Below are 25,308 nucleotides of genomic sequence, written 5' to 3'. Positions count from 1 at the left end.
TCTCAACCAGTACGTACTGATAGAAGCAGCAAAAACAATGTGTAATGTATGGCACTGACACATGCCCATGAAATTCCGCTTTCTTATTTCTGTTTGGGTTTCATTTTGAAAACAGACTGGTTAGCAGAGGATGGTTTCAATCCATTGACCTCTGGGTTATGGGCCCAGCTCGCATCCGCTGCACAACTCTGCTTTCAGACATTTCAGAAAAGACTAAACCTCACAATCCATGGCTTAGGAGGCCAGTGTCTAAGGCCACTGGGGTTCTTTGTAATCAATATGACCAATACAAACTGATGGAAGAGGTAAAAAAAATGTATAATGGCACTTACACATGGAATGAAACTACGCATTTTTTAAAACATTTGTTTGCACTTCAATGCTAAAAAAGCTGGTTAGTTTAAATTGTTTTTGATCCATCAACCTCTGGGTTATGCGCCCAGCACACTTCCGCTGCGCCACTCTGCTTTCAGCCATTTCAGAAAAGACTAGATCTCACAATCCATGTCTTAGGAGGCCAGTGTCTTCAGCCACTGGGGTTATTTGTAATCAATATGACCAATACGAACTGATGGAAGAGGCAAAAAAAATGTAAAATGGCACTTACACATGGAATGAAACTACGCATTTTTAAAAAATTTGTTTGCACTTCAATGCTAAAAAAAGCTTGTTAGCAGGAAAAGCTTTTGATCCATCAACCTCTGGGTTATGCGCCCAGCACACTTCCACGGCACCACTCTGCTTTCAGACATTTCAGAAAAGACTTGATCTCACAATCCATGGCTTAGGAGGCCAGTGTCTAAGGCCACTGGGGTTATTTGTAATCAATATGACCAATACGAACTGATGGAAGAGGCAAAAAAAATGTAAAATGGCACTTACACATGGAATGAAACTACGCATTTTTTAAAACATTTGTTCGCACTTCAATGCTAAAAAAAGCTTGTTAGCAGGAAAATCTTTTGATCCATCAACCTCTGGGTTATGGACCAAGCAAACTTCCGGTGCACCACTATCTTTCAAACACCCCAGATGGGACTTGAACCCACAATCCCTGGCTTAGGAGGCCAGTGCCTTATCCATTAGGCCACTGGGACACTGTTTACTTTTCTCAACCAGTACGTACTGATAGAAGCAGCAAAAACAATGTGTAATGTATGGCACTGACACATGCCCATGAAATTCCGCTTTCTTATTTCTGTTTGCGTTTCATTTTGAAAACAGACTGGTTAGCAGAGGATGGTTTCAATCCATTGACCTCTGGGTTATGGGCCCAGCTCGCATCCGCTGCACAACTCTGCTTTCAGCCACTTCAGAAAAGACTAAACCTCACAATCCATGGCTTTAGGAGGCCAGTGTCTTCGGCCACTGGGGTTATTTGTAATCAATATGACCAATACGAACTGATGGAAGAGGCAAAAAAAATGTAAAATGGCACTTACACATGGAATGAAACTACGCATTTTTTAAAACATTTGTTCGCACTTCAATGCTAAAAAAAGCTTGTTAGCAGGAAAAGCTTTTGAGCCATCAACCTCTGGGTTATGCGCCCAGCATACTTCCACGGCACCACTCTGCTTTCAGACATTTCAGAAAAGACTAAACCTCACAATCCATGGCTTAGGAGGCCAGTGTCTTCGGCCACTGGGGTTATTTGTAATCAATATGACCAATACGAACTGATGGAAGAGGCAAAAACATTTTAAAATGGCACTTACACATGGAATGAAACTACGCATTTTTTAAAACATTTGTTCGCACTTCAATGCTAAAAAAAAGCTTGTTAGCAGGAAAAGCTTTTGATCCATCAACATCTGGTATATGGGCCCAGCAAACTTTTGTTCGCACTTCAATGCTAAAAAAAGCTTGTTAGCAGGAAAAGCTTTTGATCCATCAACCTCTGTGTTATGGACCCAGCAAGCTTCCGGTGCGCCAGTATTTTTCAAAAACCCCAGATGGGACTTGAACCTTAATCGCTGGCTTAGGAGGCCAGTGCCTTATCCATTAGGCCACTGGGGCACTTTTTACTTTTCACAACCAGTACAAACTGATAGAAGCAGCAAAAACAATGTGTAATGTATGGCACTGACACATGCCCATGAAATTCCGCTTTCTTATTTCTGTTTTCTTTTCATTTTAAAAACAGACTGGTTAGCAGAGGATGGTTTCAATCCATTGACCTCTGGGTAATGGGCCCAGCTCGCATCTGCTGCACAACTCTGCTTTCAGCCACTTCAGAAAAGACTAAACCTCACAATCCATGGCTTTGGAGGCCAGTGTCTTCGGCCACTGGGGTTATTTGTAATCAATATGACCAATACGAACTGATGGAAGAGGCAAAAAAAAAAAAATGTAAAATGGCACTTACACATGGAATGAAACTACGCATTTTTTAAAAATATTTGTTTGCACTTCAATGCTAAAAAAAAGCTTGAAAGCAGAAAATGCTTTTGATCCATCAACCTCTGGGTTATGCGTCCAGCATACTTCCGCTGCGCCACTCTGCTTTCAGCCACTTCAGAAAAGACTAGATCTCACAATCCATGGCTTAGGAGGCCAGTGTCTAAGGCCACTGGGGTTATTTGTAATCAATATGACCAATACGAACTGATGGAAGAGGCAAAAACATTTTAAAATGGCACTTACACATGGAATGAAACTACGCATTTTTTAAAACATTTGTTCGCACTTCAATGCTAAAAAAAGCTTGTTAGCAGGAAAAGCTTTTGATCCATCAACATCTGGTATATGGGCCCAGCAAACTTTTGTTCGCACTTCAATGCTAAAAAAAGCTTGTTAGCAGGAAAAGCTTTTGATCCATCAACCTCTGTGTTATGGACCCAGCAAGCTTCCGGTGCGCCAGTATTTTTCAAAAACCCCAGATGGGACTTGAACCTTAATCGCTGGCTTAGGAGGCCAGTGCCTTATCCATTAGGCCACTGGGGCACTTTTTACTTTTCACAACCAGTACAAACTGATAGAAGCAGCAAAAACAATGTGTAATGTATGGCACTGACACATGCCCATGAAATTCCGCTTTCTTATTTCTGTTTTCTTTTCATTTTAAAAACAGACTGGTTAGCAGAGGATGGTTTCAATCCATTGACCTCTGGGTAATGGGCCCAGCTCGCATCTGCTGCACAACTCTGCTTTCAGCCACTTCAGAAAAGACTAAACCTCACAATCCATGGCTTTGGAGGCCAGTGTCTTCGGCCACTGGGGTTATTTGTAATCAATATGACCAATACGAACTGATGGAAGAGGCAAAAAAAATGTAAAATGGCACTTACACATGGAATGAAACTACGCATTTTTTAAAAATATTTGTTTGCACTTCAATGCTAAAAAAAAGCTTGAAAGCAGAAAATGCTTTTGATCCATCAACCTCTGGGTTATGCGTCCAGCATACTTCCGCTGCGCCACTCTGCTTTCAGCCACTTCAGAAAAGACTAGATCTCACAATCCATGGCTTAGGAGGCCAGTGTCTAAGGCCACTGGGGTTATTTGTAATCAATATGACCAATACGAACTGATGGAAGAGGCAAAAACATTTTAAAATGGCACTTACAAATGGAATGAAACTACGCATTTTTTTAAACATTTGTTCGCACTTCAATGCTAAAAAAAAGCTTGTTAGCAGGAAAAGCTTTTGATCCATCAACCTCTGGGTTATGGACCCAGCAAACTTCCGGTGAACCACTATCTTTCAAACACCCCAGATGGGACTTGAACCCACAATCCCTGGCTTAGGAGGCCAGTGCCTTATCCATTAGGCCACTGGGACACTGTTTACTTTTCTCAACCAGTACGTACTGATAGAAGCAGCAAAAACAATGTGTAATGTATGGCACTGACACATGCCCATGAAATTCCGCTTTCTTATTTCTGTTTGCGTTTCATTTTGAAAACAGACTGGTTAGCAGAGGATGGTTTCAATCCATTGACCTCTGGGTTATGGGCCCAGCTCGCATCCGCTGCACAACTCTGCTTTCAGCCACTTCAGAAAAGACTAAACCTCACAATCCATGGCTTTAGGAGGCCAGTGTCTTCGGCCACTGGGGTTATTTGTAATCAATATGAACAATACGAACTGATGGAAGAGGCAAAAAAAATGTAAAATGGCACTTACACATGGAATGAAACTACGCATTTTTTAAAACATTTGTTCGCACTTCAATGCTAAAAAAAGCTTGTTAGCAGGAAAAGCTTTTGAGCCATCAACCTCTGGGTTATGCGCCCAGCATACTTCCACGGCACCACTCTGCTTTCAGACATTTCAGAAAAGACTAAACCTCACAATCCATGGCTTAGGAGGCCAGTGTCTTCGGCCACTGGGGTTATTTGTAATCAATATGACCAATACGAACTGATGGAAGAGGCAAAAACATTTTAAAATGGCACTTACACATGGAATGAAACTACGCATTTTTTAAAACATTTGTTCGCACTTCAATGCTAAAAAAAAGCTTGTTAGCAGGAAAAGCTTTTGATCCATCAACCTCTGGGTTATGGACCCAGCAAACTTTTGTTCGCACTTCAATGCTAAAAAAAGCTTGTTAGCAGGAAAAGCTTTTGATCCATCAACCTCTGTGTTATGGACCCAGCAAGCTTCCGGTGCACCAGTATTTTTCAAACACCCCAGATGGGACTTCAACCCACAATCCCTGGCTTAGGAGGCCAGTGCCTTATCCATTAGGCCACTGGGGCACTTTTTACTTTTCACAACCAGTACAAACTGATAGAAGCAGCAAAAACAATGTGTAATGTATGGCACTGACACATGCCCATGAAATTCCGCTTTCTTATTTCTGTTTGCGTTTCATTTTAAAAACAGACTGGTTAGCAGAGGATGGTTTCAATCCATTGACCTCTGGGTTATGGACCCAGCTCGCATCCGCTGCACAACTCTGCTTTCAGCCACTTCAGAAAAGACTAAACCTCACAATCCATGGCTTTGGAGGCCAGTGTCTTCGGCCACTGGGGTTATTTGTAATCAATATGACCAATACGAACTGATGGAAGAGGCAAAAAAAATGTAAAATGGCACTTACACATGGAATGAAACTACGCATTTTTTAAAAATATTTGTTTGCACTTCAATGCTAAAAAAAAGCTTGAAAGCAGAAAATGCTTTTGATCCATCAACCTCTGGGTTATGCGTCCAGCATACTTCCGCTGCGCCACTCTGCTTTCAGCCACTTCAGAAAAGACTAGATCTCACAATCCATGGCTTAGGAGGCCAGTGTCTAAGGCCACTGGGGTTATTTGTAATCAATATGACCAATACGAACTGATGGAAGAGGCAAAAAAAATGTAAAATGGCACTTACACATGGAATGAAACTACGCATTTTTTTAAACATTTGTTCGCACTTCAATGCTAAAAAAAGCTTGTTAGCAGGAAAATCTTTTGATCCATCAACCTCTGGGTTATGCGTCCAGCATACTTCCGCTGCGCCACTCTGCTTTCAGCCACTTCAGAAAAGACTAGATCTTACAATCCATGGCTTAGGAGGCCAGTGTCTAAGGCCACTGGGGTTCTTTGTAATCAATATGACCAATACGAACTGATGGAAGAGGCAAAAAAAATGTAAAATGGCACTTACACATGGAATGAAACTACGCATTTTTTAAAACATTTGTTCGCACTTCAATGCTAAAAAAAGCTTGTTAGCAGGAAAATCTTTTGATCCATCAACCTCTGGGTTATGCGTCCAGCATACTTCCGCTGCGCCACTCTGCTTTCAGCCACTTCAGAAAAGACTAGATCTCACAATCCATGGCTTAGGAGGCCAGTGTCTAAGGCCACTGGGGTTCTTTGTAATCAATATGACCAATACGAAATGATGGAAGAGGTAAAAAAAATGTATAATGGCACTTACACATAGAATGAAACTACGCATTTTTTAAAATATTTGTTTGCACTTCAATGCTAAAAAAGCTGGTTAGTGGAAATTGTTTTTGATCCATCAACCTCTGGGTTATGCGCCCAGCACACTTCCGCTGCGCCACTCTGCTTTCAGCCATTTCAGAAAAGACTAGATCTCACAATCCATGGCTTAGGAGGCCAGTGTCTAAGGCCACTGGGGTTCTTTGTAATCAATATGACCAATACGAACTGATGGAAGAGGTAAAAAAATGTATAATGGCACTTACACATGGAATGAAACTACGCATTTTTAAAAATATTTGTTTGCACTTCAATGCTAAAAAAAGCTTGTTAGCAGGAAAAGCTTTTGAGCCATCAACCTCTGGGTTATGCGCCCAGCATACTTCCACGGCACCACTCTGCTTTCAGACATTTCAGAAAAGACTAAACCTCACAATCCATGGCTTAGGAGGCCAGTGTCTTCGGCCACTGGGGTTATTTGTAATCAATATGACCAATACGAACTGATGGAAGAGGCAAAAACATTTTAAAATGGCACTTACACATGGAATGAAACTACGCAATTTTTAAAACATTTGTTCGCACTTCAATGCTAAAAAAAGCTTGTTAGCAGGAAAAGCTTTTGATCCATCAACCTCTGGGTTATGGGCCCAGCAAACTTTTGTTCGCACTTCAATGCTAAAAAAAGCTTGTTAGCAGGAAAAGCTTTTGATCCATCAACCTCTGTGTTATGGACCCAGCAAGCTTCCGGTGCGCAGGTATTTTTCAAACACCCAAGATGGGACTTTAACCCACAATCCCTGGCTTAGGAGGCCAGTGCCTTATCCATTAGGCCACTTAGGAACTATTTACTTTTCTCAACCAGTACAAACTGATAGAAGCAGCAAAAACAATGTGTAATGTATAGCACTGACACATGCCCATGAAATTCCGCTTTCTTATTTCTGTTTGCGTTTCATTTTATAAACAGACTGGTTAGCAGAGGATGGTTTCAATCCATTGACCTCTGGGTTATGGGCCCAGCTCGCATCCGCTGCACAACTCTGCTTTCAGCCAGTTCAGAAAAGACTAAACCTCACAATCCATGGCTTAGGAGGCCAGTGTCTTCGGCCACTGGGGTTATTTGTAATCAATATGACCAATACAAACTGATGGAAGAGGCAAAAAAAATGTAAAATGGCACTTACACATGGAATGAAACTAACCATTTTTAAAACATTTGTTCGCACTTCAATGCTAAAAAAAGCTTGTTAGCAGGAAAAGCTTTTGATCCATCAACCTCTGGGTTATGCGCCCAGCACACTTCCACTGCACCACTCGATGTGTACGCCGAGGAACTTAAAACTAGCTACCCTCTCCACTACTGTTCCATCGATGTGGATAGGGGGGTGTTCCCTCTGCTGTTTCCTGAAGTCCACAATCATCTCCTTAGTTTTGTTGACGTTGAGTGTGAGGTTATTTTCCTGACACCACACTCCGAGGGCCCTCACCTCCTCCCTGTAGGCAGTCTCGTCGTTGTTGGTAATCAAGCATACCACTGTTGTGTCGTCCGCAAACTTGATGATTGAGTTGGAGGCGTGCGTGGCCACGCAGTCGTTGGTGAACAGGGAGTACAGGAGAGGGCTCAGAACGCACCCTTGCGGGGCCCCAGTGTTGAGGATGAGCGGGGTGGAGATGTTATTACCTACCCTCACCACCTGGGGGCGGCCCGTCAGGAAGTCCAGTACCCAGTTGCACAGGTCGGGGTCGAGTCTACACAGGGAAGCCGACCAGTGGAGGACCGGAGAAGAACCAGGGGATGCGGGTTGTGCTTGATGTGACAGATGGACTGAGGGGGCACAATGTGTGACAATTTCTTCACCTCTTATGAACTTAAGCTCCTGAAGAGGAAGATCACCATGGTTGGCACAGTTAGAAAGAACAAGCCTTAGCTTGATTGACGAGTTTGGAGGGTACTATGGTGTTAAATGCTGAGCTGTAGTCGATGAACAGCATTCTCACATAGGTATTCCTCTTGTCCAGATGGGTTAGGGCAGTGTGCAGTGTGGTTGCGATTGCGTCGTCTGTGGACCTATTGGGGCGGTAAGCAAATTGGAGTGGGTCCTAGGGTGTCAGGTAGGCTGGAGGTGATATGGTCCTTGACTAGTCTCTCAAAGCACTTCATGATGACAGAAGTGAGTGCTACGGGGTGGTAGTCGTTTAGCTCAGTTACCTTAGCTTTCTTAGGAACAGGAACAATGGTGGCCCTCTTGAAGCATGTGGGGACAGCAGACTGGGATAAGGGTTGATTGAATATGTCCGTAAACACATCAGCCAGCTGGTCTGCGCATGCTCTGAGGACGCGACTGGGGATGCCGTCTGGGCCTGCAGCCCTGCGAGGGTTAACACGTTTAACTGTTTTACTCACATCGGCTGCAGTGAAGGACAGTCCACAGGTTTTGGTAGCGGCAGTGTCAGTGGCACTGTATTGTCCTCAAAGCAAGCAAAGAAGTTATTTAGTCTGTATGGGAGCAAGACATCCCGGTCCCGCGATGGGGCTGGTTTTCATTTTGTAATCCGTGATTGACTCTAGACCCTGCCACATACAGTACCTCTTGTGTCTGAGCCATTGAATTGCGACTCTACTTTGTCTCTATACTGACGCTTAGCTTGTTTGATTGCCTTGCGGAGGGAATAGCTACACTGTTTGTATTCGGTCATGTTTCCGTGCGAATGCTGCCATCAATCCACGGTTTCTGGTTTGGGAATGTTTTAATAGTTGCTGTGGGTACGACATGAACTGGATCGAAAATAGGGGACAGAAATACTAGGAGAGAGGGGTACCCAACACAGAACTGAATCAAAGATGGAGGACAGAAATACTCAGAGAGAGGGGTACCCCTACACAGAACTGAACTGGATCGAAGATGGAGGACAGAAATACTAGGAGAGAGGGGTACCCCTACACAGAACTGAACTTTTACATTATTTACATTTAAGTCATTTAGCAGACGCTCTTATCCAGAGCGACTTACAAATTGGTGCATTCACCTTATGACATCCAGTGGAACAGCCACTTTACAATAGTGCATCTACATATTTTAAGGGGGGTGAGAAGGATTACTTTATCCTATCCTAGGTATTCCTTAAAGAGGTGGGGTTTCAGGTGTCTCCGGAAGGTGGTGATTGACTCCGCTGTCCTGGCGTCGTGAGGGAGTTTGTTCCACCATTGGGGAGCCAGAGCAGCGAACAGTTTTGACTGGGCTGAGCGGGAACTGTACTTCCTCAGTGGTAGGGAGGCGAGCAGGCCAGAGGTGGATGAACGCAGTGCCCTTATTTGGGTGTAGGGCCTGATCAGAGCCTGGAGGTACTGAGGTGCCGTTCCCCTCACAGCTCCGTAGGCAAGCACCATGGTCTTGTAGCGGATGCGAGCTTCAACTGGAAGCCAGTGGAGAGAGCGGAGGAGCGGGGTGACGTGAGAGAACTTGGGAAGGTTGAACACCAGACGGGCTGCGGCGTTCTGGATGAGTTGTAGGGGTTTAATGGCACAGGCAGGGAGCCCAGCCAACAGCGAGTTGCAGTAATCCAGACGGGAGATGACAAGTGCCTGGATTAGGACCTGTGCCGCTTCCTGTGTGAGGCAGGGTCGTACTCTGCGGATGTTGTAGAGCATGAACCTACAGGAACGGGCCACCGCCTTGATGTTAGTTGAGAACGACAGGGTGTTGTCCAGGATCACGCCAAGGTTCTTAGCGCTCTGGGAGGAGGACACAATGGAGTTGTCAACCGTGATGGCGAGATCATGGAACGGGCAGTCCTTCCCCGGGAGGAAGAGCAGCTCCGTCTTGCCGAAGTTCAGCTTGAGGTGGTGATCCGTCATCCACACTGATATGCCTGCCAGACATGCAGAGATGCGATTCGCCACCTGGTCATCAGAAGGGGGAAAGTGAACTGGATCAAAGATGGCGGACTGAAATACTAGGATGGAAGAAAAATGTAAGGGATTATAACATCATAACGAATCATGCAAAAAACATGTACAGTTGACAGGAATGTTAGTTAATGTAGAGACAAACGATTGTGATTTTTTAAAATCATAACGTTCATTTACAAAATCGTGATTAGCTAACATTAGCCAGCTAGCTGGCTTGCTAACATTAGGCAGAAAACCTCACAAAAAAACAGACTTCATTATAGTCAAATTACACCACACTGAATATTATGTTACTATTATCTCCATCCTCACTTCTAGGGACAGGAACAACACAAAAGTACCTGCCCTTTCCAGAATAACATCCTCTCTCACTGACAGTTGTGGCTGCTATCCTTTCACCCTCCATGGCTGTTAGCTACCTACATTTGGAGTTTGTTTTTTTACAGTGATAAATACATCAAGATAGCTAATATGAAGTTAGGTAGATGGTGATGTTTCATTCACTTAGCTAGCTATCTATACAGAATGTGAAGTTGCTTAGATAGCTAGCCAACTAGCTAGCTCATTTAGTAGCTCATTTGAGTTAGCCTGCATTGTAGCTAGTTAGCTAATAATACATTGTTTTTTTTACATTTTCAAAATCGATTTACTTACTTACTTGAATAGGTTCTCCCAGCCATGTGGACAATTGGAAACAGGGCAGCAAAGTTTGTCACCAGAGCGATTTAGAGGATTTTACTATTGAACTATGTACCCATTTAGTAACCAGACCTTTCTACAAACTTGCTCTGCTGAATTCTTGACGGAGTCACAACGGGCGGCCTAAGCGGCATCTAGTCCATCTGCTGACTGGACGCAGTTGAGTAAAATGTAGATTTTTTCTTCAGACAACAAAATTAAGTGTAGGAAGCATGAGTTTTTACTCACCAGTGGAACAACACAATGTGGTTAAGTAACTTAGTTGTATTGAAGATCTGGTTACCTATGAGTACAAACAGGTGTTTTTGTTTTAAATTTACTAAATTAAAATGACATTTTCAATATTTTCTCTACTCAGTATGACAATTGGGTACTTTTTCTACCACTGTATTTTAACGATTCCTTGCGTCATGCAGCCGTTCCTATGACAATTGGGTACTTTTTACACCACTGTATTTTAATGATTCCTTGCGTCATGCAGCCATTCCTCTGGGTAATCCCGCTGTCTGAAACACTCATCCAGCCATTCCTTTGGGTAACCCCGATGTCTGAAACGCTCATCCAGCCGTTCCTCTGGGTAACCCTGCTGTCTGAAACACTCATCCAGACAGTCGGCTTGTTTGTCATAGTCACTCTGTGTACTACAAATCTTGTGTATGTGACTTTATTGGCTGATGGGGAGGATCTTTTTTAGGGGTGTAGAGTGGAAGCTGTCTCAGCGAAACAGGGAATTCCTGTCCATCTGCTTCCTGTATAGGTCTGTGCTAAAGCCACCCCCTCCCTCCCTCCCTCCCTCTTAATCAAAATGCCCAGATAACTTGTTTCATGCGCATCAAAGGTGAGGGTGAATTTCAGATGTTCACTGCTTGTATTGATGGAGTTCCTCTGCTGTCCCCTGGAATAGAAGGAACACGTCATCAATTAAGACTTTTTCAGAGCCTGATGAGCTGCTAGGATGGATTGTTAGGGATGACAATCACATTCTTCTCAAACAACCCCACATACAGATTGGCAAATTAGGTGCTATTTTTTAAACTACAATGACCATTTATGACCTGAGCACCTACTTGTCTTGTGTGTGTGTTTCTTTACACCTGCTATGTAAAAGAGATGAAGAATGCACAATGGTCAATGCTATCTGGGATCCTTGGGACGTCCCTACCCTAAACCCTAACCTTAATCCCTACTTCAGCCATTTTAAATGTCAACTCAATGGGTTAGGGACGTCCCAAGGATGTATTTCTACCTGGAAATACATAATCTAAGTGATTGATAGTTGGTAGTCAGCTGTCATAAAGCCTTATTTACTTAAATGAACTACTAAAATAGTAATTTTGTCAGACAGCATAGACAGCAGCTCTACACTTTATTGACTGACTGATCAATTCATCCTTCCATCCCTCCTCAGCCTTCCTCTCCTCTGAAGACCCAGTGAGGGTGGAGCTCAGTCAGAGAGCTGTTGAGGGACTGGTTAGGAAGAACACTTCTACAGCCAGAGAGGTGAGAGGTCACACATGGTTTAGATGGTAAATATTTATGTCCCCTTAGTGGTTCATCACGTCAGCAAAAGGGACTATGTTCCACTATGTTCCATCAGCCATGTTTATTTACATTAGTGAAAATTATCCACTGATAAAGGCGTAATTATCCACTGATAAAGGCGTAATTTCTCATCCCCTTTTTCTGTATGAAAGTTAATTTCCTCTCAGACACACACATTTGTTCTTTGATATGAAGGTAAGTTGTGTCGAATTTACTTTCCCCCACATCTCTTTACATTGCTTATGAATATTCAGTGGCCAGACTCAAATTCTGAACACAATGCCCATCCTGGCAGATCTAAACCTAATGCAGCACATTGTGACTTTTGTGCACTCAGATCTAATGCAGCTTGGAGTGATCAGAAGTCACATTTAAGTGCCAGGTGTAACTGAGGCTATAGATGCTCCATATCCATTACTTTGAGTGTTTTATGACTCAATGTTTTTATTTCTGTGTTGCAGGGGCATTCAAGAAATGGAACAGCAAGGCCACAGAACATGACATTAGCAGATCTGTGGGAGACCACCTCAAGCCCCTGGTAGAACCAGAGTGGTGTTTACCACTCCACCACACCAGGTTTGAAAAGTGAGATTGATCCATTTGTTTGTTTCAGTAGTTGAATCCTTTGACGTATTGTTGCTTTCAATAAATCGTTGAAAAGTGATACTAAACTTACATACCAAATCAAAATCAAATTTATTTATATAGCCCTTCGTACATCAGCTGATATCTCAAAGTGCTGTACAGAAACCCAGCCTAAAACCCCAAACAGCAAACAATGCAGGTGTAAAAGCACGGTGGCTAGGAAAAACTCCCTAGAAACCATGCACTATTTTGACATAGTATTATAAACAGGCGAAGACTGAATTTGTACTAAGATGGACCAAGATATGGGTTGCTTTTGCAAATATTTGTTCATTGGTTTAGCAAGAGTCTGTTGATTGGTCAGTCATTGGATTGATTTGCAATATGTTCTAATCAAATCAAGCTTTATTTATACAGCACATTTCAGACATGGATGAAACACAATGGCTTCACAGGAAAAAACAATGACAATAAACAAATATTTACAACAGAGGATAAAAAAACAGAAGATTAACAACTGAAAGACTAATGAACATTCTAAGGAAATGCCATTGATTAAAACATGAACAATATGATACAACATCCAACCCAAAATAGAAGCTTGTTTTACTACATTGTTTGTTGTTACATTCCCCAGCAGGAAAACCAGAAAAGTCCAGAACAGAAGAGGGAACTAACAAAGAGTCACTGACAACAACTAAACAGGTGGTGTTTTAGGAGGGTTTCTGAAAGACACTCTGGGGGTGTCCACTGAAAGTTGACTAGTAACAACTGCGACATAAAAGACATCCACCATGACACCCACTAAATCTGCCCAAGAAAAGGAAAACAAAAGAAAAACCCACAACAAACTTAAAGACAGGAAGCAACCCAAAAAGGTGGTTAAAATAATTTATTTACAATCAATACCATTCACACTTTACAAAATCATATCTCTCATTCATTCTTAATTACTTATATTTACAAAACCAAATCACCAAACACCAAACAAAAACAAACCTCAGGGGAGCATCTTCCCTCCCCGTCATACCTAACCAATACCTAACCCTTTCCCTATCTCTCCTTCCCTAATCTATCCCCTTACCAAACTCACTCTAACACTCCCAGCCCTAAACCCCCTTTCCACCTCTCCCGTGCCGCATGATTCCCCCACTTCCTCTCCTCCCTCTTCATCCTCCCCCTCAAATCACCTTCCACCCTTCTCACTATCCCTTCCACCCCCCAATCTCTCCCTGTCTTGACTAAATTCTTCCTGGCTTCCCACAGTCCCTTTTTAAAGAGACTCATGAGAAGCCAGAGCAGAAACCTGTCCCTATCCGTTCCCTTTGCTCTCCCTACGCCTCTCTCTAGCCTAGCCCATGTCAAAACAAAATCACTCCTAACCACACCTAGCATCACCTGTGCCCTAGCCCATACTACTCCGGCAAAGGCACAGTCCCAGAAGGCATGGCGCACAGTCAACTCCCTGCCACAAGAGGATCTTGGACAGGTGGGGGATCGCACAAAACTATACCGGTACAAGATGGAAAGTACCGGCAAACGCTTATGAAGGCTCAACCAATTCAGGTCCTTGAGCCTGTTGTCCAGGCCCCGTGCCTGCACTCCCTCCCAGACCACTGACGAGATGCCCGCTACGGGCGCAGGACTCCCTGCCTGCCTGATCTCCTCGTACCGGTGCCTGTGGTCTAAACCTACTCGGGCAACTTCAACCTCTGGGTGCGCACGCAGCCACTTGGCCGCATGGCCAAAGTGCCACGGCAGCTGTTCCGCCCGAGGACCCGCGTTAGACCACACCATTACGCTTCTCGCCTGATACGAGAAGAACACCCGCAGGAGGTAACCGGACGGGTGTATCACTGGCTGAGCAAGCTCCGCTAACAAGAAAGAAACAAAAAATTGAGTCCAGCTTGAGGGGGAAATGTGGTACCCCCCTACCTCCCTCCCCGATGGGACAGATCATGCGTGCCCTGGCGACCCACTCGCACCTGCCACTCCACATAAACTGAAACACAAGCCTCACTAGAGGCCTCCTCAGACAAGCCGGCAATGGGTAGATGTACGCCAAATACAAAAGAGACGGCAACACATCCACCTTTAGGACCAGGACTTTGCCCATAAAAGACAAATACCTAGCCTTCCACATTGCTAGCTTCCTCTGTACCACTGCGATACGCATGTTCCAGTTTAGCGTCGCTGAGCCGGAGGTCTCAAAATGAACCCCGAGAATCCTCAGGGCCCCTTCACAGAGAGATAACCCCCCCAGGCACATCCGTTCTACCGCGCCATCTTCCGAAAAACTTGACGGAAGACTTTGCATGGTTCAGAACTGCTCCCGACGCTCGGGTGAAATCCCCAAAGATGGCAAGGGACCTTGTCAGGCACGAGTCCTTGCACAACAGCAAGGAAGTGTCGTCGGCGTACTGCGTCATCTTAACACGCAGCCCACCACTTCCAGGGATCAACAAGCCTTCCACCCCCGTGTCTGCCCTAATGGCAGCCCCCAGAGGCTCCATGTACAGAACGAAGAGGAGAGGCGAGAGTGGGCATCCCTGCCTGACCCCAGACGAGAGGTCAAAAACGTCACCTAAGTGACTATTTACACTAACTCGACACCCCGCTCCGACATATAAAGTACGGATCCATCCTATAAACTTCTCCCCAAATCCTAATCTACCTAACACCCTGAATAGAAAAGATCTATTCACGCGATCAAAAGCTTTCGCCTGATCTAGCGCTGCTACCATTAAAGGCAGCCCTCTATCTTCAACCCAAGCGATGGAATCCCTGATCAACTGTAGGTTCCATCTTATAGAGCGGCCCTCTACCCCGCACGTCTGATCCTCGTGGACGACGTGGGGAAGGGCTGTGCGCAACCGGTCTGCTAAAACCTTTGCAAGAATCTTGTAATCTACGCACAGCATGGTCAATGGCCGCCAGTTGCCAAGGTCAGTTGCTTCCCCCTTCTTATAAAGAAGTGACAGCACACCAACAGCCATTGATCCCCCCGGGACCCCCGTCTCAAGGATGGCCTTCAAGACTTCGAGAACCACTGGTCCAAGTATACCCCAAAACTTGAGGTAAAACTCAGCCGGCAGCCCATCCATCCCAGGCACCTTCCCTTTTCCCATCCTCCTAAGAGCGCTCTCAACCTCTTCTAGTGAGATCTGGGCCTCCATCACGTCTCTAATGTCCTCTGGCAACCGCCGGGACAAGTGTTCTAAAAACACGTTTCCCTGCTCTACATCTATTTCCCTTTCCTTAAATAAACCTTGGAAATGATCAGTTGTCACCCTGACCATTTCCTCTGGTTTACTTACTATACTACCATTTTCTTCCCTAACTCCATGCATTACCTTCCTACTCTGCCTGGCCCTAACAGACTTAAAGAACATAGCGGAACAAGTCTCATTATGTTCTAGAAAGCCACTATGCGCACGCTCCAGGAAAGCTCGAGCCTTCTGCTCCTGCAGCTCCCTGAGCTGCGCCTTTAGGGCTGCGAATCTCTCCCAGTCAATCGACCCGCCGAGGTTGCCTGCCTCGTACTCGAGTTCAATTAACCTTTGGATACGATCCACCTCCCTCCTTTCCTCCCTTTTTTCCCTTCTACAATATCCTATTATATAAAAGCCCTTATCCTCCCCTTAACTAAATCCCACCACTCTAACACCCCTCGCACATGGACCGGAGGCCGTCAAGCCTCCGAAAGAAACAAAAAAATACGTCAACGAAAGCCTGCTCCTCCAGTATATCCCGATCTAACTTCCAGTACCCCCTACCGAAGAGGCAGACTGGCAACCCCACCTGCAGGAACACCCCGTCGTGATCCGTGAAGAAAACAGGCAACAGCCGCCCAGACAACTGACCCAAAGACCTGGATACAAAAATGTAGTCGAGCCTCCGCGCAACCCCCCTGGAGTTGCGCCATGTAGGACCGACCATTGCCGGAGTAGTGTGCAGGCCACCATCAACCAGACCATGGCAAGCCATTAGCCCAGAGATGGCACCTGCACTACTATCACCGCCTACCCCTAAATCTATATTAAAGTCTCCTCCTATCACCAAGTGCCTGTTTGTAACACACAGGGGCGCCAGACAGTCCACCATCTCCCTCCTGTCTGCCGCCACCTGTGGCCCATACACCCCAATTAACCTATATCTAGCTTCTCTAAACTTAACATCTATCCCCAAAACTCTACCCTGCATTATTACAAAAGTGTTCTCTATTTTAACCTCTCTATGCCCACACAAAATCCCTACTCCTGTTGAGTGCACCCCTCCTATGCCCCAAAAAGATTCCCCCTTATCCCACTCCCTCTTAAATCTACACACATCCCCACCATCCCTCAGGTGAACCTCCTGTAAAAAACAGAAATCAAACCCCACACCCTCTAATTAACAAAAAACCTCCCTCCTTTTAACATTATTCCTTATCCCCCTAACATTTAGACTAAAAAAAGAAACAGAACTATTCATTTAATTATTAACAACAAATAAAACCCCAAAAACCAAAGAAAAAACAGGAGACTCACCCGATGCTCCCTGGTCCATCTCCACCGGCGGGGACGTCCTCTCCTCTCCTGACGCCCCCCCGTCCTCCATCCCAACCCATGACCCAGGCAGTGTGTTGGGTCCTCCCTCCCCACCCACCATCCCCCCCTCCCTGTTTGCCTCGGGGCTGCATGTAGGGGACCCCATCTCCTCAAACAGGAGTTGGGATCCCTCTAGCAAACAGCCCACCGACCCCTCACTGGAGTCATCCACTAAAATGCAAGGGGCTGAGGCAAACCGGGAGGACAAATTACCCCCCCCCCCCGCCACTCTCTTAGCCCCCCTCCACACCCCCTCCCTCTCACTTCCTGCCAAGCTTCCCCTCTTCATTCCTTTCTTCTTTGGTGAAGGAGGTAGCGGGAGAGACAACGTCCCATCCCCGCTAAATCCTCCACCAAATCCCTTTTTCGACCTCGAGGAAGCTTGGCAGGCTGTCCCCCCACTCCTTTCCCCCATCTCCCCTCTCCCACCTCCCTCCCTCCCAGTCTCCACGCTCCTCTTCCACTCCCCGCACCACTGTCCCACTCTCCCTCTTCTCCGCTCCTTCCCGTTCTTCCGCCTTCTTTTTCTTCTCTCCTTTTTCCTTCTTTCCATCTTTCTCCTCTTTCTTTTCGCCTCTTCCTTCTTCCCTTCTTCGTCCTTCTCCGTCCTTTCCCCTGTGCCATCCATACAATCCGCACGCGTCCTTTCTTTTCTCCCCCATCCCCCGCTCCCCCAGCTGCAGACGCGTATGACCTGTGACGAGCCAGGCAATCACGCCACAGGTGTTCTCTGGAGCCACACCCGTGGCAAGCCTTGGGCTCGTCACACTCCCTGGCCTCGTGCTCTTCCGACCCACAAAAGCGACACTTCTTGTTGCTGCACGAGGCCAGGGTATGGCCGTAGGCCATACAACGCCTGCAGAACGGGGGCTGACGTGCATAGTAGAGTGTTCCCCTGTCAGCCCCCAGGGAGAACATCGCCAGAGGATGGAGGTAGCCATCCACACTCTTCGGGGACTCCCTGAGTAACGCCTGGACGCCTCTCTTCCCATTCCAGAAACCCAGGGAGTCCCTGAGGTACCTCGCTGAAGAGACATTGTCCATGTACCTCCCCAGAAAGGCCCTCACTTCTTCGTCCTTCACGTGCGGATTGTACATGGTTACGGTGACCACCCTGAAGTTGTTTCTTGCCAGGCTGGTCACCGTGTAATGACACAGGGGATCTTCTTTCCTTTCCGTCACCATCTTCATAATCTCATTGTGTTTTTCTTCCAAATATAGGGTTACATCAAACCCCTTCTCCATTGGGTTCCCCTGAAGGCATAGAACATCTTTAACCTTCAATTTTAGGTGCCCCATTAGGATGTTCCTCACGAAGGTTTCTCTCCCCCAAGGCTCCATCTCATTTTCCCGCCAAGAAAAGCGCACAGTGTTGGCCAGTCCAATCCCCGGAACCGACGGTCCAGATGTACTTTGCGCCATCTCCTCACGGACGATGGCGCACCCGTCCCACCACCTCAAACTTATAAACAGGAATCAAATCAAAAAAGAAAATCCAAAAAGGTGGAGCAAACTAAAGGTGTTGACTCTCCACATCTATCAAGACAACTGGAGCACTGGGCCAGACACTCTTAAATAGAACCTGGACCAGCTCAGGTGAAACAACTTCCCACTAACGAGATGGACAAGCCAGCCAGCACAGGTTTAACACATACTGACTAACGAGGTGACACCAATCAGTGTGTCCTACGTGCTAACGAGCTATAGGTGCTAAAGTCCAACCTCCAAAAACACATGGAAAAACCAAAACCTGTAATACCATCCCCCTTAAGACAACAAATATAGCCTATATTTTTGTTGGCCAAGTTTGCTCACCACCAACAGAAAACAACTTGCCGTCAACAATTAAAAACAAGAAAAAACACATACTTCTAAATGATAATATACAATCATATAATTTTTGTTCTTTTTCTTTCTATAGAATCCTAAAACTCACTAGCTTCTAGAAATCTTGTCTTCCTGAAACTCACTCTCGTCCCCTTGGAAGGAGCACAAACAAAACACAAATTAAATTGTATTAGTCATGTCTGATTTCAAGAGCAAACTCCTGCAATATCTCAACAGGCATGTTGTTGGATCGGGGCCCAGTCCCCAATGTCATGCTACAGAACATTTGGTTTGGCACATCTGAGAATGAACCCTGATATTCTAAAAGCAGGATAACAATTTCAATATAATTGTACCCATAAATTGTCAGTTGGTTGCATAAATAATGGCTAAATGTTACATGAATTGTAAATATGAAATATCAAAAGCAAATGTAGACCCTTTTGTTTATATGTATTGGCAATAATTAACTTAAGGGTGAGGCATGGAATGATAAAAAATGTATCTTTTGTCAGGCTGAATGTTTGAAATATGAGTAGGTGATTTGATTCATGCCACTTCAGTAGTGGAATAAAGACAATTAGTACTTGGATGTTGTAACGAAATGCTGGAGTGATGTAAGATTGTTAATAAAATTGATTATAGACCAATTTATTATACTGCATCCATGTGTATAGGCTGCAAGTACCTTGAAATTAAGTTGTTTTCAAGTCATTGAAAAAACGACCAGAAAATACATCTTCTCAACTTTCACTTTCAACCGAACATATATTGGACATCGGGCATAGTGTTATTTTCAACGTCTTTTCAATTACATTTTTCCCATGGGAATAGTGCAATGTCAAAACACAATAACCAATATGTAGAAACAGTTTGGGATATATTGTAAACCTAAACATTTTGAAGTGTTGCATTTTGATTCAAGTGGGTCACCAAAGTTGTAAGTGTAACACAACTCTATTTTTGCTAAATAGTACTCTTTCAATTCAGAGCAAACGTTTAGGGTTCTACATTCTGACATTCCTTAAAATACTGCTCCTACAATGTTAAAACATTCTTTATTGTGACTAAAATACTTCCACAATATTAAAAACATTCTACATTATTTCATTGATATCATGAAACAACTACATGTATTTTCTGATGTTTAGTCAGAGATCTTTTATCAGAGTATCTCTTCCCACATTGATTACAGATGTGAGATTTCTCTCCTGTGTGTGTTCTCTGGTGAGATACCAGGCTGCTTAGCTGAGTAAAACTCCTCCCACATTGATCACAGCAATAAGGTTTCTCGCCTGTGTGTAATCTCTGGTGTACAGTCAGAATGCCAGATGAAGCAAAACTCTTCCCACATTGATTACAGCTATACGGTTTCTCTCCTGTGTGTGTTCTCTGGTGTGATATCAGGCTGCTTTAGCTGAGTAAAACTCTTCCCACATTCATCACAGCTACAGGGTTTCTCTCCTGTGTGTGTTCTCTGGTGTGATGTCAGACTGGTTGACTGAGTGAAACTCTTCCCACATTGACCACAGCTATAAGGTTTCTCTCCTGTGTGTGTTCTCTGGTGTGTTGCCAGACAGCCAGATGTAGCAAAACTCTTCCCACATTGACGACAGCTATAAGGTTTTTCTCCTGTGTGTGTTCTCTGGTGTTTTGTCAGACAGCCAGATGTACCGAAACGCTTTCCACATTGATCACAGCTATACGATTTCTCTCCTGTGTGTGTTCTCTGGTGTGATATCAGGCTGGTTGAATGAGTAAAACTCTTCCCACACTGACTACAGCTATACAATTTATCTCCTGTGTGTGTTCTCTGGTGTATAGTTAGATAGCTAGATGTCGTAAAACTCTTCCCACATTGATCACAGCTATAAGACTTCTCTCCTGTGTGTGTTCTCTGGTGTTTTGTCAGACAGCCAGATGTGCTGAAACTCTTCCCACATTGATCACACCTAGAAAGTTTCTCTCCAGTGTGAATTATTTGATGTATCTTAAGGTCTACTGAAGATTTTAATATTTTCCCACAGTCAGAGCAGCAGAAGGATTTCTCTCCTGTGTGTACTTGCTGGTGTTTCTTGAGGAGTTCTGATCTGGAGAGACTTTTCTCTGCCTCGTCAGCATCATGATGTTGTTGAGGCACCCCAGAGGATCTACGATTGTCCCGTCTCTCTCCTGTGTGAATGACAAAGTCAGACAGATGGTTAAAGGCCCACAACAGCAGAAATCCACTGTTTATTTGAGCTAAAAAGTGATGCCCAAAGCATACCCATGAAGTTGTACAACAAATGATGTCTGTCAAATGATTTGACAATTAAGACAGTCAAGTTCGGAACAAGCCATATTTTGTCTTGTTTTCACTTTAGTAGTAACTAGAAATAATTATTAAAGTTGTTGCAATCCAAAGCAGTGTGCCTGACAACTACTGGTCTCCAATATAGGCCTTTTTCTGTGTTTGCTAAAATTGCAGCATGAGGGCAATGCACACACAACTTGGTTGCAGAAACTCCGCCGTGCTAATGAGGAAACCACTAGTTATACCAATACTGTAGAACAGTGGTTCCCAAACTTTTTATAGTCCCGTACCCCTTCAAGCATTCAAATTGCAGCTTTGTACCCCCTCTTGCACCAGGGTCAGAGCAATCTCAAATGTTGTTTTTTGCCATCATTGTAAGCCTGCCACACACACACTATACAATACATTTGTCACAACTGTGATCTGTGCCTGTATTTAGTTGTCATGCTAGTGAGGGAATCCACTCTCACATAGGTACGTGGTAGCAAAGGGTATCGGGTGTCTTAACAGTGCGATTTGCCAAGGCAGGATACTCTGAACGCAGACCTATCCAGAAATCTGGCAGTGGCTTCTGATTAAATTACATTTTCACAGAACTGCTTGTTGCAATTTCAATGAGGTTTTCTTGTTCAGATTGCGGTAAGTGGACTGGAGGCAGGGCATGAAAGGCATAATGAATCCAGTTGTTTGTGCCATCCGTTTCGGGAAAGTACCTGCAAAATTGCGCAGCCAACTCACTCAGGTGTTTCGCTACATCACATTTGACATTGTCCGTAAACTTGAGTTAATTTGCACACAAAAAATCATACAATAATGGAAAGACCTGTGTGTTGTCCTTGTTAACGGAGACAGAAGAGCTCCTACTTCTTTAATCATAGGCTCAATTATGTCCTGCACATTGAATATTGTTGCGGAGAGTCCCTGTAATCTTAGGTTCAGATCATTCAGGTGAGAAAAAACATCACCCAGATAGGCCAGTCGTGTGAGAAACTCGTCATCATGCAAGCGGTCAGACAAGTGAAAATTATGCTCAGTAAAAAAAACTTTAAGCTCGTCTCTCAATTTTAAAAAACGTGTCAATACTTTGCCCCTTGATAACCAGCGCACTTCTGTATGTTGTAAAAGCGTTACATGGTCACTGCCCATATCATTGCATAGTGCATAAAATACATGCAAGTTCAGGGGCCTTGCTTTAAAAAAGTTAACCATTTTCACTGTTATGTCCAAAATGTCTTTCAAGCTGTCAGGCATTCCCTTGGCAGCAAGAGCATCTCGGTGGATGCTGCAGTGTACCCAAGTGGAGTCAGGAGAAACCGCTTGTACGCGCGTTACCACTCCACTATGTTCCCCTGTCATGGCTTTTGTGCCATCAGTACAGATACCAAAAACGAGCAGCAGCTACGTTTGGCTATATATGGACCGTTAGTGGAATTCCCGCGAGAGAGTAACAGTTAATGTGATTGGATCTTAATTATTTGACTAGGCTACCTGTATTTGAGATTGTGTTGTTATAGCGCTGAACACTAGATGGTTTAATTTTATTTTTGGCAGTGAAATGAGGCCACTCAGGTGAGGAAAAAACCTCACCAAATGTATAGCCCCGTTGGAAAATAAAAATGGACTGTATGAAAATGTGAAGAAAATGTATTATTTAAAAAAAATGTGTATCACATTTTTATTTGGCGTATCCCTGACGGCATAGCGTATACCCCAGTTTGGTAATACTTGCCATAGACCTACTGTACGACCCATAACTTCACCTTAAAAATAACATACACCTAGGACCATAAATCATTTAATATTTCAGATGAAACATGGAAACTAAATTGTATTTTTTCATGACATTTCATAACCTGATCAACAGATAATTTTGTGAATAATCCCACTAGGCTACTCTGTAATGTGTTGTCATTCTAAATGTCCTGAATAAGAAAATAGCTCTGTGTTGTACAATAGCCTATACATCAAGGAACAGTTCTATACACATTATGAGCTAAGTATCTATGTGTGCAAACAGACTAACGAGACCCTACAGTAAATCAAGCAGACAATAACACATTATAAACATCAATTTGTTAGGGATGGTTGGATCCAACGTGGAGCACAGCATAACTGTCTTTACCAGAGTAAAGAATGAAGAAGCACTTTGGTTGTTGTTGCATGTCGTGATGTTTGTCATTTGACTGTCATTTGAAAATGATTTCCTGGATCAGCCGATGAACATGTGACTGTAACTAAACAGCTACAGTATTAAGAATGATATGTAATTATTGAAGAACCGCGCTAATGACAGTATCCATTTGGGTGTTGTCAATAAAGTTAAGGTGACTCTCCGTTTTTTAGAGGGTGGATCAGCTTAATATTGCGGAAAGAATGTTGCTTCCAATGTAATTGTCTGCATCATTTCCAATCCCCCATATTTTTTTGGTAAATATATATCCATACACGCATGCATATATATACACATACCTATATAGACATACATACTTTTTAAAAGAATATACCTTTATTATTATTCCCAGCAAACCCTACTGCCGATCCCCCAATTGAAGTAAACTAATAAACACTTCTGCTTCTACCTTCAATCCATACATCTTATACACATTCTACAGACACAGTCTACGTTAAGGTGACTCTCAGTTAAAACCATTGGATTTTGCATACTCTGAAATGATTTAGGATTTCTGTGCCCATGAAAACTGTTTTCCCAGTGTAATATAAGGGAACACTAGGTAGAGTGCATTTCCGAGATCTGAATACAAAAAAAATGTTCTAACAGGACAATAACCTAAACCACAAGGCCAAATCTACACTGGAGGTGTTTACCAAGATGACATTGAATGTTCCTGAGTGGCCTAGTTAGTTTGGACTTAAATCGTCTTTAAAGTCTATGGCAAGACTTGAAAATGGCTTTCTAGCTATGATCAACAACCAACTTGACAGAACAGGAAGGATTTTTAAAAAAACAAAAAAAGAATAATGAATATTCACATGATCAGTCACCTATTGGATGACATCACGACTTCCCATCAAGCTAACTCCTTGAATGCCTTACTATGACATCACTCACTCCTTCAAGTTTGCAGTGGTCTAAAATGCTCTACTAACAAAAAAGCTGTTAGAATTGTAAGTATATGCATGTCCCTTAAGGTCCTTGTGTAATTGTAATGTGATATTGTACCCCCTAGCTCGATTGTCCGTGTTTGTAATCTATGTATGCTTGTGTTCCCTCCATGTGCTTTATGTATTGATTTGTTTTTAATAAATAAAATACAAATGTAAAAAAATATATATATATTTTGTATTTATATATCATTATTATTTTGTATTTATACATCATGAACATTTTCAGGTGTAGAATGCCCTTTAAAAATCACACATTAGTTCAACAAGTTTGAGTCCTAGAGTTTGTGTCCTTGATTTATAAGACAGTACTCACTGTATTTACTGGTGTTAATCAGATCAATGTCCCTGTTTTATAAGATAATACTCACTGTATTTTCTGGTGTTAATCAGTTCTCCAGTCTTCTCTTCTTCGTCCTCCTCTAGTGTGACAGTAATCTCCCCCTCTTCATCCTTCATTCCAAAACACGCGTCTTCATCTTCTTCTTTCACGGTAACAGCCTCACCCTCTACTTGTTTTTGTATTATAACATCCTTCTCTTCCTTCTCCTCTTTCACAAGAGCTTCTTTCTCCGTCCAGCAGACCTCTTCTTTATCAGGAGGAGAGCAGTTTAGTGAACTCATGGTCGGGAATAACCGCTTGTTAGCATTAGCGACTAGACTAGTGCTAACTTAACCAGCCAGCTAGCTGACTTACAACGTAAATATTAAATTAAATGGGGTAGCTAGTTGTTTACACATAAGTATGTTTAAATCACAGTGGCAAATAAACCACGAAATTGTCTAAAGAACTTGAATGTTCCGACTTTGTTGGCTAGCGAGCTACCGAGGTGGCTGCAGTTGTTGAA

The 25,308-nt window shown here is 43.7% G+C and overlaps 1 protein-coding gene and 3 non-coding genes across 4 annotated transcripts; all 4 read right to left on the bottom strand.

The window, feature by feature from the left end:
- Positions 1 to 1,024: 1,024 nt before the first annotated feature.
- On the bottom strand, positions 1,025 to 1,097 carry trnar-ccu. The gene has a single exon. It is a non-coding gene; the product is annotated as a tRNA-Arg (tRNA).
- A 2,614-nt stretch (positions 1,098 to 3,711) lies between these two features.
- On the bottom strand, positions 3,712 to 3,784 carry trnar-ccu. Its single transcript has one exon. It is a non-coding gene; the product is annotated as a tRNA-Arg (tRNA).
- Positions 3,785 to 4,634: 850 nt separating this feature from the next.
- trnar-ccu lies at positions 4,635 to 4,707 on the bottom strand. Its single transcript has one exon. It is a non-coding gene; the product is annotated as a tRNA-Arg (tRNA).
- A 15,567-nt stretch (positions 4,708 to 20,274) lies between these two features.
- Positions 20,275 to 25,308, bottom strand: LOC124007972 (gastrula zinc finger protein XlCGF17.1-like). The gene is made up of 2 exons (XM_046318877.1): positions 24,832 to 25,308; positions 20,275 to 21,216 (listed from the first exon to the last, which is right to left on the bottom strand). The coding sequence occupies exons 1-2, from the start codon at positions 25,082 to 25,084 to the stop codon at positions 20,408 to 20,410; spliced, it is 1,062 nt and encodes a 353-aa protein (XP_046174833.1). The 5' UTR covers positions 25,085 to 25,308; the 3' UTR covers positions 20,275 to 20,407.

This window comes from Oncorhynchus gorbuscha, linkage group LG21 (assembly GCF_021184085.1).
Source record: "Oncorhynchus gorbuscha isolate QuinsamMale2020 ecotype Even-year linkage group LG21, OgorEven_v1.0, whole genome shotgun sequence".
In the NCBI taxonomy this organism is placed as follows: Eukaryota; Metazoa; Chordata; class Actinopteri; order Salmoniformes; family Salmonidae; genus Oncorhynchus; species Oncorhynchus gorbuscha.
Note: the sequence above shows the minus strand (reverse complement) of the source record. Positions and strands in the feature narration are given on the sequence as shown.

Coding starts and splice junctions, on each gene's coding strand:
- LOC124007972 (XM_046318877.1), bottom strand. CDS start 25,084: ATGAGTTCACTAAACTGCTCTCCTCCTGATAAAGAAGAGGTCTGCTGG. Junction 21,217..24,831: donor GATTAACACCAGAAAATACA/GTGAGTATTATC, acceptor TCATTCACACAG/GAGAGAGACGGGACAATCGT.